Consider the following 19,278-nt stretch of genomic DNA (forward strand, 5'->3'; position numbering starts at 1 on the left):
GCACCCAAGGAAAAAAAAGTTTGGCCATCACTGATCTAGGTAAATCAGTCACAGAAACTAAATGGAAGATGTCAGCTAAGGTGTTAACAGAACTTAGTCTTTTCACAGGCCCTGTCCACTGTGGCAGATAGGATGGAACACAGCTCAACCTGTAGAACTAGAAATGCTGAAAAAATCACCTAAGAGTAGAATTCTTTCAATAAATTGAGTGCATGTATTTGTAGAGCATTGGGACTCACATCACAGAACCGCAAAAAAAAAATAAGGATCACAGAAGGAAATGCATTAGATATCCAGATCTTCTTATAGAATACAATATGTATGTTTCCTTGATCTTTTAGAGAAAAGCTGGGATAGCATTGCCACATATAAATCATAAGAACTGTGGTGGCACAGTGGTTAGAAGACAGTACTGCAGGCTACCTCTGCTACCTGCCAACAATTTGCCAGTTTGACTCTCATTGCCTTAAGGTTGATTCAGCCTTCCATCCTTCTGAGGTGGGTAAAATGAGGAGCCAGATTTTTGGGGTAAACCGCTTAGAAAGGGCTGTAAAGCACTGTGAAGTGGTATATGTCTAAGTGCTATTGCTATTTCTATTTCTATAAATAAATATGCATACAAACTAACTACAACAGCTAAGGGTCCTATAACCATTATAATTAAATCTATGGAAGAGCAAAAACCAGTACCTTTCTAAGGCTACTAAAATAATGAGTAACTGTTCAGTTCTCCAGAGCTCTGCATCAAGAAAAGAAGAAAGCTTCCTTGATGTTAAAAGATCTACATCAATCACAGTCTTAACTTTAAAAAGTAACTATAGACTTAACTCAATTCAGTTCAATTGAGTCAGAAAACAAGAGAGAATATTAGTATCTTTAAAAAGCATAAAAGAACTAAAAATACAGGTCCTAAAGAGAAATATCCAGCAGTAAATTATACCTGATTAATATTTCTCATTTTCAACTCCAAAATTCAGCCCCAAATAATGCCTACTTCAGGGGTGGGATTCAGCAGGTTCTGACCAGTTCTGGAGAACCGATAGCAGAAAGTTTGGGTAGTTCAGAGAACTGGTAAATACCACCTCTGGCTACCCCATCTATTCTCTGCCTCTTGAGTCCCAGATGATCAGGAGGAAATAGGGATTTTACAGTAACCTTCCTCTGGAGTGGGGAGGGAATGAAGTTTTTTACAGTATCCTTCCCATGGAGTAGGGTGGGAATGATATTTCACAATATCCTTCCCCTGCCACACCCAGCAAGCCATGCCAAGCCCACCATGCCATGCCCACATAACTGGTAGTAAAAAAAATTGAATCCCCTATGGCCTACTTGGATATGTTGCATGCAAAAAAAGAAATCTAGCAAACCAGTTTCATTGAGGAAACATTAGGGAAGATTATAAATCAGTTGTACAGAACTACATAATGTATATTAGGGACAAATTTCACATGCAAATAATATATTTTAACTATAGAATTCAATGGACTAAGTGAATACATATGATGTCAATTACATTCGCACTTATCTGCACTCACTTAGAGGAACAAAGTAATAAAGTGAAGAGGAGTGATAATGAGGAAAGGTTTTCCCTAGCGAAGTAAGGCCCAGGGTTGCTGTTAGCTGAAAGAAACTGGCTTGCAAAGCCACAAGATGAAACTGTTTCCTGAAGAGAAGGTCGGATTCAAACACCAAAAATATTCTTACATCTTTGGGATTCAAAGCAAATGTGGAGATGCGTGGGTACACAGGATGCTGTGCTACAGCACAGTAGCTTTCCATTGCATCAGGGGCTCAGATTTGAAAGGAGCAAGGCATGTCTCATGTGAACATAGCTAAAGAGATCTCTTCCTACAGAAAGAGTGTGAATTGCAGTGGCCTTGAACATCTGCAGCATGCCTGTGGCAATATGGAACAAACCATATTATTATTACTTAGGACATGGCTTATCGACTGGACTGATATAATTTGCCCTCCACAGAAAGCCAAATTCTACTCCAGCACTTACTGCAAGGGAGATTTGCTCAATTGAGGAAAATTTCTCTTTCTCCTGCTGTTTAACTGAAAGGAATGTGCTGTTTTTACATTTGACTTCACATGGTTTTATCATTTAATTTGACTTTATCATAATACAGAGAACTAATATATATTACTTCTGGGAGCCATAACAGAGCGACAGGGTTTCCTATGTTTAATATGCCTGGGGTAACAGGAGGCTAATGATATAATTCACAAAGAAAATGAGAGATGGACCATATTCCAGCTATTAAATCGTAAAGAAACTATCTGCCCAGGGTGAGGTTGTGCTTTAAATGCATAAAATGTATGTTCCACTGAAAATCCCAAATACCATAATAGAAATTCAGCAGTTAAGATGGACATGGTGCCCTGCAACTCTGAAAGTGTTAGGAAACGGAAAACAGCCTGCAGAGAACAGACAGAATCTTCACCCAGGGAAGTCTGTGGCCTTTGTTCTGCGAGTCACTGACATTTCTAATCAGTAAGATATGCAACTGTTAATCATTTCAGATAGTCAAAACTGCAAACTGTTTCAAGACAGGAAGAGGTGGGCGTGCAGCAGTGACTCAATGCAACAGTAAGCTATCTCATGGCTTATGGCTCATTTTGCCTCCTGCTTTACCAGAATCTTTAAAAGATCTTTAAAAATACTCGAGCCATCTAGGGACTTTAGATCTCTACCCATTCAGTCTTACTTTATGAAACTCCAAGAGTATTAATGAAAACATAAAATGTTAAGAAAATGTAGCAGTGCTAAATGTAATACATTATTTCAAAATCTAATACAAAACAGGAAGTGTGACTGAGTGGGGTATGTGTGGGTGTGCAAAGGCGCATGCATGTGTAATACAGAACAGATCTGTTGCTGTCACATTCAGCTTTCAAATCTTCCTGTCACATCATTTATTATCACCCATGTGGTTTCAGAACATTTGGAGAAACATTACTCCAGAAAGAGAGAGTGTAACAGTAAACTTCCAATGTGACAATCACACACAAAGAGAAGGCTTGCTTGTTCTCTGTGCAAATTGACTTGCTCAGGCAATCCATCTGACTACCACAGCACAGTTTATGCCATAAAATCAACTCAGAGGGCAGGGAGGGTTGTTGAGATCTTTAAAAAATACATAATATGTCAGCAGACCGAAATAAGTGCTCTTTGAAAGAAATCAGCTGTCACTATCTTCATTTGAAAAAGGCAGAACACTGTTATTTTAACTGATCGCTTTTCTATTCCTGATCACTGACTTTAATTTGAATGTTTTTCTTTTTTTTTAGACTGTATTAATTTTAGCGTACCTTATTCTTTATAACAGTACCTTTGGGCATCACTTCAAATATTTTCGGAGTACGGAATGTAACTAATCAATTTGGAAAACGAATAACTTCCATAGTGTAAGGCATTAAAATAATGCAGATGTTTCTTGAGAATATATCTGAACAAGTCAAAGAAGCCTATGTTCTGATTTCAGGAACTGTGCTGAACTACAAGAAAATCTGTTTATTTAAGCTATAAGAGGAAGATACTTGGCATGCTTTTATTATATTCTACTACATCAAAATACTTTTTTTTTTAAAAAAAACCCAAATTTACAACCCTTGGTACAGTGTCAAGCATAGATTTCTAATGTGGGTAATCTGATTAAAGAGACCTTTTTCATACCAGTTACCAGGAATGGTTCTTGTCAAAACTGGAAAATAGTCTCTCCACTCATCATTCAACAGGGATTTTAGACCAATCATCTAACTAACCTTTCCTGTTTTCCTTCCCATTCCTTGCATATAGGAAGAAAAGTTAAAAACCAAAATGGAAGCAGCAAGAGGGTTCAACCTTTCTCCAGATTCACAGAATGAGTTTCTCATAATTTAAGATTCTTGGGATATATAAAACACCTACAAAATAAAAAGCATGAACTAGATAGAAGCAAGGTGCCATTTTGAGAACATTAATTCTTAAATCACTTGGATTTTAAAAATTTTGAATCATGACAATATTCTTTTACCACCAGACCTTTCCACTTTCCTCCAAGTCATAAAACATTATTTCTGAAAGCAAATTATTCCTTGTAGGAATTTAATATGAACCTAGGTCCCTAGAATATAGTACTGCTTTAGAAAATATCCATATTATTTACTCTTTGTCATTGACATATTTAACTGACATTAGATAAATAGAAAGTTCCTTAGCACATATATCACTTTCCATACAGAGCAATGATTAAGGTCTGATTAGTCTCTAGTCTTACAGTTTTGCATCCCACAAGTTTAAAATAACAAAGTTGGAACAATGTATCCTTTTTGCAGTAATATACATTCTAATTTTAATGAGCCTATGAATGTCTTTCTTGGTGCCTGTCAATTATTAATTGGAAATATCATTTACTGCAAAGCAAAACACCAGTCTTTAGTGCCATCTTTATTTTCATTCTTTGGGAGGGACTTAATAGAAAATAAATATGGAGAATGGCTAATGTTTAAGAATCAAAATATTGTCACTCAGAACATTTTGAATAATGTCCGTTTCACAACAAACAAAAACCATGTAGAAAGATGCAGAGAACATTATACTCAGGGACAATTAGAAGGGATGTTAAAATCTTTAGTATTTTTGTATGCATGTGTATATAGAGCAATATTTTCTTCTGATTTTTTTTGAATAGTTGAATAGTTTTATCTGTGTTCTGTGTTTTAAAACATCCAACCAAATTCTGTTTCTACATGATTCTTGAGTAAATTACTTTTCTCTTGGCCACAACGGTTTACCTGCTTGGGAATTAATGTTTTGTGGTTGGCCATGCCATGGCTCCTGGGCTGGTGGAGCCTTCCATTGCAGCTATTGAGCTAGGACAGTCATGACACGTTCTTAGAATTCCTGATGTGCCCACTGGCCAAAACATTACCCTAGTGTGCTAAAGACACAATTTGGTCTCTTAGGCAGTTAAGTAATTATAGCCAGCTATACAAGCCAAAAGTTTAACTAGGCTAATTTAACTCTTATAATTTGCTTCAAGGAATACTTGGAAATTATCCAATGAATTTATGTCAATGGGGCTGGAGCCTCTGTTTAAAAGCATATAATTATCTAGAGAAAGCAACTGCTTATAGTAAAGTTTGACCAGATTTGCCAAGTACAGGTAGTGACATACAACCACAATTGAGCCCAAAATTTGTGTTGCTAAGCAAAACAATTGTTAAGTGAGATTTGCCCCGTTGTACAACCTTCTTGCCACAGATGTTATGTGAATTACTTCAGTTGTTAATAACGTGGTTTTTAAATGAATCTGGCATTCCCATTGACTTGTCAGAAGCTTGCAAAAGGTGACCATATGACCCTGGAGCATTGCAACTGCTATAAATACATGTCATTAGCCAAGCATCCAACTTTTGATCATATGACCATGGGAATTCTACAGCTGTAAAAAATGGTCATAAGTCAGTTTTTTCAGGGCTGTTATAACTTCAGTCACTAAATGAATGCTTGTACATCGAAGATTTCCTGTAGATATGTCAGATTACAGCATAATTAAAAGTAATATGAAAAGCCAATATAAGAAGTAGATAACTGGAATAAAGGGAGGGGGTGCATATCTGTGTATTGATAAATAACTATGGGGAAAATGTATTCCATTGACGACAGGAAATAACATATGACTGGAAATGTCTTATGGAATTTGCCAACTCCTCTGGCTGCTTTCCTATTTCCTCTCTCCTTCTGCAACTATTAATATGCTTCAAAAGACTAGATCAGGCAACTGAAAGCGGATAAAGCGATTAGAGAAGTTAGTGATGGCACGGGGTAGTAAGTAAACAGCTGAGCAGGCCTTTCTAAGTATTTGCACAGCTAGATTAGATAAAAATGCAGAAGAGGATTCCGTGTGAGGTTAGAGAAATGATGAAGTCATGATAAACAAGGAACATATGGGAGACTAGAGACAGCCCAGCAAGCTGACTGGTAATTTAGACTGTGACTTCAATGAAAAAGAAAGAAGTAAAATTAGAAACACATAAAATAAGTGTGGACATTCTATTTCCTCCAAATAGGAAAGCAAAAACACTAACTGGAAAAAATTTTCGATTTTCTATTTTTTATGTGACCTGCATTGCTTCCTTCCTATAGATTGACTTTTCTTAAAGCCCTTTTGCCTTTCTCTTTGAATCAAGTGAGAGCAGCAGAGACCCTTGGAGTCTTGCCAATAGGCCTGGTCCTTAAAACAGGAGATGGTTTTTCAAAGCAATCTGATCTGTGATTGCCAGAACAAAGTTCTTCAGTCCGTGTAAATTCTCATGTTTGACCTTGTCTGATTTTTATCTGAATGTATGTTTCAGTAGTGTTACCTGGACCTTGGCTACAAGGCTACCACAGACCAGATACGGTGTCGACTTAGCCAAGAACATTCTTGCTGTGTGAAGATCATATGAGCTCCTGTTTGCTACTACTGTTTCCTTTCCTGCTATTTTAAGCAGTATTATAAAAATCCTTCATGATAACTCTTTTCTTTCATTTTCTCTGCTCTGTGTCTGAAAGACAAGTCTGGACCAATTTCTCCATCCTGCCTCTGGCAGCCAATGCAGCTAGCATTTCGGATCCTCTACCAAATCCAGCTGCTTCAAAGGAAATACCCTACTTTCTTCTGTTAAGATCATAAGAAATAGAGGAGGAGGGGGTCAGCTCTGTTTGGACATAATTACACTTCATCAAAAGAAGCTTTCTTCATCTTCCATGCGTGAAAAGTCTGCAAGCAGTTAAGTCTGTCTCTCTCCCCCCACTCTTTCTTTCTTTCTTCCTTCCTTCCTTCCTTTCCCTTCTCTCTCTTCCTTTCTTTCTTCTTTTTCAGTCAGTTTTCTTTCTTTTTAAATATAAAAATTGCTATTTGGGAAAGTAGCCAAAACATGGAAAACTAATGTAGAAAAACTGTGTATACACCCTTTGTTTTCCTTTGAAATTTTCTGAATCCATATGTTGAACAGTTTCTAAAATACATAATCACTTTTTCTAGATTTTACTCATATTAATCTGAGTAAACTTCTCACTGATGAGAGATGTAAATGTGGGGACTAATCACGATGATTCTCTAATTACTCATTTCATTTCCTTTGTGACAATTAAAGAAGATAGGGAGGGAGGGAGAGATAAATGTTTTCCTTCATTGAATTTTGAAACACACGTTCTATCATATTTGTTTGTTTTCAGCAATAATTATATAAGAACCACTATACTGTACTGTTTTGCAAACCATCATGTGTTACAAGCTGAAGATCTTTCAAGTATAATCAATCAACAAAGTCTTTCCTTCTTATCCAGAAAGACACTGGTCTTTTTATTATTATTATTATTATTATTATTATTATTATTATTATTATCATTATTATTATTATCATCATCATCGTCATCATCATTATGTTGTTGTTGTTGTTGTTGTATTATGTTTGAAGTTGTATTTTATCATTAAGAATTGAAATCAGCCTGGATGCAATAAAGTATTGACCACATTCTTAAAAATAAAATTTTCAACTAGGAGTTAGAAGAACAACAATGCTCTGGAATCTGAGTGAAAGAATTAGGATACCGGTTGAAATTCTTATTGTGGACAGTCATGTCTTTGTTCCCAGATTTACATTTGTGTTAATCACATATCCAGAAAGTTCTGAGGTTTCTATTTTCCAGTAACTTTGTTTTGTTCTGATTTTATCCTATTGAGGAAGTTTGGAGTCTATGGCAATGTCTTTTAATGTAGGCCAGAACACAGGATTAGACCCAGAGTTACTTGTCCTCTGAGTTCAAGTGTAAACATTATGTTGAAGCAGACTTCCTCATAAGCACAAGGTTACCAGGCCATACTATCTTTCTGGGTAGTGCCCTCAAAGTTGTCTACTGTACTAAATCTAGCAAGGTTTTCCTTACCTTGAGCCTTGCATTGCTATCCTTGCTTCAGGAAGTGTTGTGAAGTAAATTTCAACTTGAGCCAAAATTTTATTTACAACTAATGCAATGTGGTTAGCAAGCATTGCTGCCTTTGGGGATTTTATTTGCTTATTTTGAGTTATCCACTTAGCTATTAGCTTCATTTCTCATGCAACTAGCAGAATTCCAAATAGAATCTTATTGGTGTAAAAGCAATACTGGAATTAATGGTAGTTTTCTGTAAGAGCAATGACTAACTCATTAAATTAGTGATGAAGTCACTGAGATGGACAGCTATATAAATTTATTTTGTATATTCAGTACAGAAATAAGATACATACTCAACATTTCCCCTTATTCTCATCTATATAATAGCTGCAATTTTTTTTTCTGACTATCCACCAGAATCTTCAATCTTGTTTCTGCCTCCTTCAATGCTTCCTTCTAGATTTCCAGCTTCAATAACTGAGAACATGACATGGAGAAGAATTTTGTGTATTTATTTAACCCATTTATATAATTGCTCAAGTTTATGCATAAAACCTTTACAAATGGGTCTAATTAATATCCCCTTAGTGGTTTTCAGAGACAACCTTTTCAGAGAAAGACTTGTAGTACCTTGTGGAGTTTTCCCTTAGAATTTACTTGAAGACTGGGAAACCATGGAAGCTGCAAACTGCTTAGGAAGAAGAGTATATTGACACAATCACAGATATGCATCTGTTGGCCTCCTCATAATTAAATAAGTGCAAAAGCATCACAACACCCAGTGGCGGGATTCAATTTTTTATTACCAGTTCTGTGGGTGTGGCTTGGTGGGTGTGGTGTGGCTTGGTGATAATGGCAGGGGAAGGTTACTGCAAAAGACCCATTTCCTCCTGATCAGCTAAGACTCAGGAGGCAGAGAATAGATGGCAGGGCAGTCAGAGGTGATATTTAAGAGTTCTTCAAACTACTCAAAATTTCTACTACCAGTTCTCCAGAACTGGTCAGAACCTCCTGAAACCCACCTCTGACACCAGCTCCATGAGAACATTCGATTTTCTAACCTCCTTGAAAGAATGTCTGAATTAAATTCTCTTTCATCAAATTGAAAGAAAAGTTGATAGAGAATAGCAGGATAACTGTTATGCACAAAACTTATTTAGAAAATACTTTGAATTGATTCACGAAAAGTCAACTGTATCAAAACCAGAGAAGACTGTTTATAAATACACCAGAACTCAATACTAAAATTGTAAAATATATAATAATTCTTCTACTAGAACCAGGAAATATTTTTATTATTAAGACTGTAATCCTATGCATGTTTACTTGAAAAGAATTCCCTGAATCCATTAAGACAACCTAACTATTCTTTGGAACTGGCAACACATTTAACAGATTTTTTTTTCTCTTCAACATTTCCATAAGTGAAAAACTGCAAAGTGAACTGTGTACCAAAAGAGAAACACCACCATGCTTCCTTTCAATCCATTTGCTGATATCATAAAGCAATCCTTCTCAAAATCTAAATTCCTTCATTCATTCATTCATTCCACCCTTCCTTCCTCCCTCCCTCCCTACTTCCCTTCCTTTCTTCCATATATAATGTAGTAGGTGACCAAGCCCAGTTAAATAATATTGCAGCCTACATTTAACCTATAAATGAAAGTTTAATAGTAGTGGATTAATAGTTAATGGATTCCATTTTAGGTCTTGATTGTGCTTTCAGATGTTGGTTTAACAAATCTATAATGAAATTATTTACCTCTTCCACTTCTGCCAACGAATCTCAGGTCATTAAATCGCGCCACTTGATTCTTCATGACAGCTGAGGCATTCCTCAGCTCTGCAGAATAATTTTCATCATTTCCAGCCATGACTGTGACCACTGTCCCATCAGGGACTTCTCCTAAAGCCACCACCTATGACAATAAAAACATAACAATGACTTCTTAATGTCTTAATTTCTCTGAGTCGCAAACCAACCACTAAATACAGTGGTACCTCTACTTAAGAACTTAATTTCTTAATTAATTCATTCCGTGACCAGGTTCTTAAGTAGAAAAGTTTGTAAGTAGAAGCAATTTTTCCCATAGGAATCAATGTAAAAGCAAATAATGCATGCAAACCCATTAGGAAAGAAATAAAAGCTTGGAATTTGGGTGGGAGGAGGAGGAAGAAGAAGTAGAGGAGGACAATCACTGCCCAGAGTAAAGGGAGCATTTCTTTTCTCTGAGTGCTGGCAGAGGTTTATTCCCTCTCCAAGCACCCAGAGAAAGGAAAATTCTTTGTTCTCTCTGGACTGCCAAAGCCTCCTTAAGCACCACCGAAAGGCTCCACTGGCAGCCCAGAAAAGCTCGAGATGGCCGGGATTAAAGGGGGAATGGCAGGAAACTGGCCAGGCTTTCGTGTCACTCTCAAATTTCCTGAGAAATTTTTCCAGGCTCAGGTTCTTAAGTAGAAAATGGTTCTTAAGAAGAGGCAAAAAAATCTTGAACACCCGGTTCTTATCTAGAAAAGTTCTTAAGTAGAGGCGTTCTTAAGTACAGGTACCACTGTACTTGGTAATTTGTGTTACTTGCACCCATTAATTGTATCAGCAGAAGAGGTGAAGGTTCAGGCTGATCATGACCATTATTTTCCAAATGATTATGATTCTACTCCTTGAGATATGAGCACATTTGTAATAGGAAGCAGCCATTCAGTGGCCTCTTGGATTTGGGGTTCTGCACCCCATAATTTATGCACATAGGCTACCTGCAATAGACATTAATCCAAATGCATGCAAGAGTTGAATAAGATGAACTGGTAGGTTAAGATCACTCTCTAATTTCACAGGTTTGTTGCTCATAAAACCTCCATAGTCAAATTGGGCTAGTACATTGGTTAGAATGCAGTATTGCATGCTAACTCTGCCAACTGCCAGCAGTTCGAGTGTCACCAGCTCAAGGTTGACTCATCTTTCCATCCTTCCGAGGTCAGTAAAATGAGGTTCAGATTATTGATGGCAATATGCTGACTCTGTAATTGTCTTAAATAGGGCTGTAAAGCACTGTCAAACAGTATATAAGTCTAACTCTAGGTGCTATTGCTATAAACAACAAATCTTCAATTACTATATTACAGCAATAGGCTACAACATTGGCAATCATGACACTGGGGATGATGTTATATTGATATGAATTTGCCAAATCCCAGTTTTGCAGCCCTCAGAACTCACCTTGATAATGCTTTAAAAAAACAAGTAGTGCAAATGTCTGCCTTTTCATTATAAAACTTATTAAAACTGTTGTATAAGCCCTAAAATAAATATATCAAACAACCAATGAAAAATGCTTAACTTCCCCAATACCTCTCCTTTCAGATGTATGATATCATTACACCATCCCCACAAAATGGTTAAGAGCGGACCTTGGCTTTCAAAGACTGCTAAGTCAGCATACCTCCAGAAACCACATGGGATAGAATAGATAAAATCATGACCTGCCATGCTTTAATTCTAAGGGAAAGAAGATGTTTGCATGACAATATGCTGCTTCTTAGGATCCCTACATCTGTGTATTTCACTATTGTTTTCACATTCAAGTTTCACTCCTGAAATAAATCTCTGTTTAATTTTATTGTAGATAACACAAAGCAAAATAAAATAAAAGGGTTCTAGTATTATGGGAAAAACATTGCAAAATATGAGAGCTATATTAAATGTTTAAGAATCTCAATTTAAACTGTTAATTTTGTTTCTGCAACATAATTTCTCCTTAGGCTGTTTATTATTATAAAGCATTATCTACAGAGTCAAACAGAACAGTACCAAACTATTCTAAATGTGGAAAATAATGCTCAATTACATTTAAAATTAAGTATTTTTAGACTATAGAAATACACTGTGGGTTCTGGAATCTGCTTTGATAACAGTATGTTAAACTGTCTATTCCTATGATTTCACATAGTGATAAGGTAACACTTTTAATTCTGTTGAAAGTGAAATAAAGTACACAATCACAGTGAAAATACTTATCAAGTACAGTATATTTTGGATTTCTCTTTTAATATTGCAAATACCTTTGTGAATGAAAAAAACAATATAAACACAGAAATTACAATAAACTAAGTATACCTTGGACAGATTTTGTTTTCAATTTTGTTTTCTAACTGTACTTTTCATAATTATAGGTATTTCAGCCATTCTATGAACAATTTAGAATTCATGATTTTAGCCTAAGGCTCCAATAGGTGTAAATAGATTCAAGGTTAAGCATCTAGGAATCAATTCAGCTGATAATAAAAGAATAAATCAGCTATAGATATGTAAATAACTTCCCGCTGAAGTCAGAGAAACTTTGAAATGTTACACATGACTAGACTTCTATCTTTTTCATCATTTGCCAAAAGGATGGCAAATGGGAGCAAGGAACCTAAATAACTATAACTTCTGTAATGAAGGAATTAAGTCACCCCTAAATTGTTCCAAATCATGTGTCTAGGCACACATTAAGTCAGGGAAAGTACAGAAGGTGAACTTCTATTTTATTAGAAGAACGTGTACAGTAAAAAAAAAAGATTTGATTTTGTGAAGAAGAAGAAGAAGGAGGAGGGAAACTACATTCTCATATGAAAGATAATTTTGTTGTTATTTTGCCATGTGTAAAACAAGCAGTACATCTGCTACTATTTTAATTTATGAGGGAGCATCCCTTGTATGCTCTGCTGTTTCAATCATTTCAAGAAAATAAATTTAGTTACAGAGTAATGAGAAAAAATAATGATGTACATACTTAATAGCACTACTATTTTTGTACATTCTATCTGATTCCACTTTATCATTGAATGTCAATATTCCTCAGCCGCAAAATGGGACCAATATGTTGTAATGCAAAGTATATATAGGATACAGATTTATATCTCTGGTATCTGTTTTCTTCAGTCAAATGTTGGGATGGCCCAGAGTTGAGCCCAGCTTGGTGACCTTAAGCCAGTCAGTGTCTCTCAAGCCTAGAGAAAAAAGCAAGGGCTAACCACTTCCGAAAATTTGCCAATAAAACTTCAGGAATTTCTCCAGGCAGTCACTGGTCTCAACACTGAGTTCAAGTCAAGTCGTCAAGTCTAATCAAGTCAAGATCCAACATGCAAACTGGGCACCCAATTTAGATTTAATGCTAAAAGTGAATCAAGCTATAAAATATAGCCCACTTGAAAGTGAATCATAGACTTCCATAACCAGCCCCAATGATGGTATACCATTTTGAAAAAATATATTACTTTATTCTATCTAGAAACCCAAAATGACTTGCTGTATGTGGAATAGGTTTGCACATACCACAATCATCATTAATTCCTATTGTAGGCAGATATGAGAAGGAGGAGCTGACCAGTAATATGGAAACAGAACAGTAGTCACAGAAAATAAGGCAAACAGAGAAGATACATTCCTGCTACATGCATAAACAGGAACGGCAGTTCATCTCTCCAACCCCAGAGTTTGGGAGGAAAGACTTTGGGAAGAAAAACTTTCTCTTTGAGGCATTTTAAAAACATAAGTAGAAGACCAGGATCCTTCCTTGACAGAAGCAAGAATGTCCAGCAAGAAGAAGTGAGGTAAACTCTTCATGGAAAAAGCCTCCACAAGGTGATAACTGTGCACAAATCTCAGGATGTTCTGACTGTTATTTATATTCCCCCCCACCGAAGTGTTTACAGAAGAAATTAACTTCTTGAAAATAAGGTGACTTAAGCAGATATGATCTTCTAGAACACAGAACGACTTAACAAACACAACAAAATGACTTAAGAACATCTATTTATTAAACATTTATTTATTATTTATGAAACATATATATGCCATCCAACTCACAAAGGACTCAACAAGATACAAATTTTGGTTCTGTTCCCTGTACCTGAAGTCTAATAATTTAAACAGAGGTACTTTGTAAAAGTACTTTACTTAAATAAAAATGGAAATCAGATTTTTAGGGTACACATAATGAGTGCTTCTAAAGCTATCTAGAATTTACATGACATATAATCTGCTTCATGTTGTAAACTATACTGTGGTGTAAATTAATCCATTTAGAGATTCAATCTGTACAGCTGTTTTTAAGAAATATAGCATGACTACAACATCATAAGAGCACATTTACAATTGAGCTGCAAGAATTGTTAATACATAATTTCCAATGTTTTGAGAACTAGAATTTTCCACACAAGAAATTAAAGGAATTTTGTATTACAGTTTAAAGCAGCGATAACAGTAACAATCTACTAAAAACCTGCAGAATTATATTTTTATCAGCCATTTTAACTTTTGCCATTTTAAGTCCAATGATCAAGGTGAAAACTAAAAACTGAACTGTTTCAATGTTTGTCTTCAATCATCTATATTTCATGTAAAAATCTTATCTGAGCAAGTTTCCTGAACAAATGGTTTTAAATGTATGCTTAGGGAGTAACTAACATTGTATACTGTGGTAACTTTTATAAAATGCAACATACATTTTGAATTTAAATAATATAAAATACAGTAAAAAGTACAGCTAAGGGTTTTTTTTAAAAAAAACTTGGAGTCTTTGCTGTAACTTATTTGAATTACAATATTTTTAATTACAAAATATAGCACTCTGCTTGTCTTTCATGTTCTGGACTTTAACTTGAGGCTATTGAAATCAACTGAAAAACTGAGGGTCTGGTGGAAACAGAAATATCTCAGACAGCTGCAATGCTACAACAGCATTATTACTTCACACCAAATGTAATTATTTTTCCTGTTAATTTTAACGTACAAGCTTTTTATTTCTACTGGCATCATGTAGGTGAGCAAAAATGTAGAGAGCTGAATAACTAATAATTCTGACTATATTCCTTCAGCCACTTACTTTGGTAAAGTCCCACTGACTCCAATAAGGCTTCTCTGGAGCAAGGGATATGATGAATGGACGCAGTGTCTTTGTGAAAACATAATTAGTGCCCCTAAAAGAAACATTAACACATTACCAGTGGGTCAAATGCTGGATTTCTAGTCCAGCCCCACTATACAGAATGATGCATGGTAAAATGGATGGATGGAGATGGTCACATTGTTTCCACTGTGAATATTATGGAACAATTACAATTGTCACTTAATACCTGTTTTTTCAGCAGCTCTTAATTTATGAGGGTTATCCAGAAAGTAAGGTTACAAGGCACGTAGCTCTCACGGGGAATGTTTGTGGGGGAAGTTCGTATTATTATTGTATATCGTATAGCCAGCAGAAGAGAACAAATAGTGCCAGTGGTCAGTGGATCATTGACTGGAGTTCTTGTGAAGGTTAGAGATGAGCGTCCTCGTTACGTTTCCCTCCAAATGTGAAGTGTGCGCTGTAATATGCTACCCCAATTCTAAGGGCATGAATGCTGCTGTGATGGGTGGCTTACTTGTAAGCTTACTGAAGCTTACAAAATTGACAGCGTCAGTGCCACCTGAGAATTTCTTGCCTGTTTTCAGATTGAAGGTGAGGTTTTTCTCAACTCTATAGTGACAGGAGATGAAATTTGGGCTTATCAGCATACTCTAGAGAGCAAATGTCAATCAATGTAGTGGCGCCATAACCATTTTCCTTCAGCCAAAAAATTCAAAACTCAACAATCGGTGAGAAAAATCTTGGGCACCCATAGCAGCAGCATTCATGCCCTTAGCATTCAGGTAGAGTATTACAACGCACACTTCGCACTTGGATGGAAATGGATTGAGGACACTCATCTTTAACCTTCATCACAATGCCAGTCAATCATCTGACCACTGGCACTACTCGTTCTCTTCCGCTGGCTTCCCACTTCATGATAGTAATACCAACTTCCCCTGCGAACATTCCCCGTGAGAGCTACGGGCCTTGTAACCTTACTTTCTGGATAACCCTCGTACCTCATAAAGTTTTGATATTAAATTTTTCACATTTCACTGGGAGAAAGTTTTTTATAAAATCAAATATGGATGAAATTTCTAAAAGAAGTGTTTAGTCAATCTTATTTCTCAATAAATCAAGACTTTTCTTCAACCAGCTCCCAAATATAAGGATGACCTTCAGTAATGCTTGACCAATGAAATTTCAACAAATTATAGCCCTAAAAGAGCATGCTCTCTCTTCTCCCTCTCTCTCTCTCTCTCCCCTCCCCTCTCCATATCTTTTTCTGCCACAAGCGAAAGAGCATTTTGAAATCTTATAAACATATTTGCCTCCAGTCAAACCACTGCTTCAGATAAATTTACCCATGGTGGATAATGTCTTTGACCATCATGTCAACATGCATTTCCAACTGACATTTCATTTCATTATGAGAGTAATATGGGATTACTTTCCAATTAAATACTTTTTATATGTAAATCCATTTCCTTCAACTATACTTGAATCATACTTCAACAAAGCTGTATGCAGCTGTATGCAGTTCAGTAACTACTATTAAAACCAATGTAGCTTACAAGGCTGCTTTTTCCAAGAAGCTTCTTCATATTATGTGCCTTTGAAGTGGATTCATCACGTGATAGCTAATACAAGCAACCACCTTAAATCCTGTAATTAATACATGTCTTGCTTTTTCAGAATAATCTACCTCCCAAATAACTCAAATCCTTGTATGAAAATTATTTAGTGGAAACTTTTAACAGTACAGTATTTTACTTCACAAATATTCTTTCCAGTAGGGTCTTTATATGCAGCGATATATTACAAACAAATTGTACTGCTTTATTTTCTATTTGCATGTCATAGTTAACTAGTAAAAGATTAAGAATGCAGACCTTTGTATTTTGTATCACAACCTTTTTTTTTACTGTTCAGTCTAAATAGGCATATATAATTAACTTGTACAGTGTCTTTGTAATCAGCACAAATATTTAATTTAATTAAGAAGCAAATCCAATATAATGTGTATAGTATAGACATTATATTGGATTTGCTTCTTAATTAAATGTCACTGATACTATTACTTCCATATTGGCATTTTAAGATTGGAATCTCATATCACATCCCTAAAGTTTAAAATACAGCAGGTGGCAGTAATAACTTGAAAAGAACATGTTTATTTCGCATGATTTAAAATTCTGATAACCAGTGTAGTTTATCACGCATCAACATTCTTACAGAAAGGAAACTTTTCCTGTACCTGCCATAGCCTTTTCATTTGAGATGAGAAACGTTGAACATATTTGGCAAATATGCTAGCAGGAATCAAGTTTGTATGCATGAACACAGATAAACACACAAGCAAGAGCTTTGAATGTCTTTTTAAACTTGCCAGCTGCAGCTTCTATCATGCTAAGCTAGGATGCAGAATAATGACAGTAATCAGATATAAACAAGATCTCTCTCTTTTTCAGGGATTCCAGATATTGCATCCAAGCAGTTGATGAACCCAGATAAAGAAAGATCTATCACCGTTCCAACACAAAATAAAAACTCAGTTTATTTACACTTTCATCCTTTAACTAAGCTGAAAGTACCTAAAACTTTGTCCAGTTTTAAAGTAGAGAATTTCATTTTACTGAAGCTGTGGGAAGACCACATCGCATATTAGATTCTTCTGTGATTTAGCTACTATTCCCAGAAATCTCCAACTGGAGAGGTCATTATATGTTTGGAACAAATACAAGCCTGAGCTAAATTCTCAAACCAAACTCACTGTTTCCCTAATAGCTCCATAATGTCTTGTTTATCATTTGTGCATAAAATATCTCTTTTAGTACTAATATTTCACTCTCTGGAGAATCCTGACCCCTTATTCATTTAATGTACTATTTAAAACTCAGAACTCAGTGTAGCTATGCCTGTTATATCAAGGGGTAGGGGAAAGCCTCTTCATATGGGTTAGATATGACGGACTTGATTTATACTCTGTGTATTTTTCTATGTAATACATATATACATACATACATATATATGCACTATAATATATATACAGTATATATATGTGCGTATGTGTGTATGTATGTATATGTATAAAATTTTATATATATATATATATATATATATATATATATATATATATATATATATATATATATTTGTTTTCGTAGATTTTCACGGGTATATGTATGTAGATTGTTCTGAGTTCGGGTTTTGCCCTGTGTAATTTTTTGCATATATATATATATATATATATATATATATATATATATATATATATGTCACATGTTTAAGCTGAATTTGAAAATTATATATATATATATATATATATATATATATATATATATATATATATATATATATATATATATCTGAAGGGATTGGATACTGTAGCCTAGAGGATAATTCTCTGCCTTACAAGGCAAGGGTTGCAGGTTCAAGTCCCAGTGGGTATGGCTAGCTGATGAGGCCAAAATAAGGCCGAAATAGATCTATCCTAGTCTCCCTTAATTTTCAAATTCAGCAAAAAAAAAAGTGACATATATATATATACATATATTATGGTCTTGGCATATAAATGGTATATATTTTCGTAGATTTTCACGGGTACAGGTATGAAGATCTTGGCATATTCGGGTTTCTTCCTGTGTAAGTTTCAGAGATTTCTGGTGACATTTCTGGGACTTCATCGAAACGTTGCCAGAAATCTCTAAAACTTACACGGAAATAAATTTCTAAATCCTACACGGGAAGAAATTCGAATATACCAAGACCGTCATATATATATATATATATATATATATATATATATATATATATATATATATATATATATATGTGTGTGTGTGTGTGTGTGTGTGTGTGTGTGTGTGTGTGTGTGTGTGTGTTTTCGTAGATTTTCACGGGTATATGTATGTATGTATGTATGTATGTATGTATGTATATATATAAATTCAGGCATATACCTTCATATATACTATATATATAATTCAGGTACATATATACACATTTTGTTTCTATGTACATAAAAATAATAAAGGATAGATGTACTATGGTACTATGTACTATGGTTGTGTCCGCATGAAAAGTTTAACTCTCTTATGTATTAGCTATTATTCCTTTTCCATTGAACAAACCATCCCATTAAAGCAGAAAAGTAGAGGCATAAATCTGTAGTACAGATAAGGAGATACAGCTGAGGATTGTGAAAATGGATACAAGAGAAAAGGAAGAAGAGAAAACATTCTGTTTTCTAAAATTTGAGTGTGAGTATACTTAAAAAATAATAATAAAGCCATTCTTGATTCAGTTCTGAATAGCATTCACTGATCTGTGATCATGTTAAAAATATTGTCTGTCTTTGCCTTGGCCAAAAGAAAAAGAAAAACAACAACAACCCCAAAAACACCCTTCTGTGCAAAGGCTTCCAAATTTGCCCAGCAGGAGTCCAACACAATCTCCCCCTCTCCAACAGAAATCCCACCCAGACCCAATCAACAGTTT

The 19,278-nt window shown here is 35.3% G+C and overlaps 1 protein-coding gene across 4 annotated transcripts in view; it reads right to left on the reverse strand.

The window, feature by feature from the left end:
• The window catches only part of RUNX2 (RUNX family transcription factor 2), a 260,435-nt gene that overhangs the window by 167,982 nt on the left and 73,175 nt on the right, over nucleotides 1–19,278 (reverse strand). For all 4 annotated transcript variants that reach the window (XM_070732444.1, XM_070732446.1, XM_070732445.1 and 1 more), the window contains one exon: nucleotides 9,669–9,825. In XM_070732444.1, the coding sequence (XP_070588545.1) occupies nucleotides 9,669–9,825 (157 nt within the window). The remainder of the gene's footprint in view (nucleotides 1–9,668; nucleotides 9,826–19,278) is intronic.

This window comes from Erythrolamprus reginae, chromosome 1 (genome assembly GCF_031021105.1).
Source record: "Erythrolamprus reginae isolate rEryReg1 chromosome 1, rEryReg1.hap1, whole genome shotgun sequence".
In the NCBI taxonomy this organism is placed as follows: domain Eukaryota; kingdom Metazoa; phylum Chordata; class Lepidosauria; order Squamata; family Dipsadidae; genus Erythrolamprus; species Erythrolamprus reginae.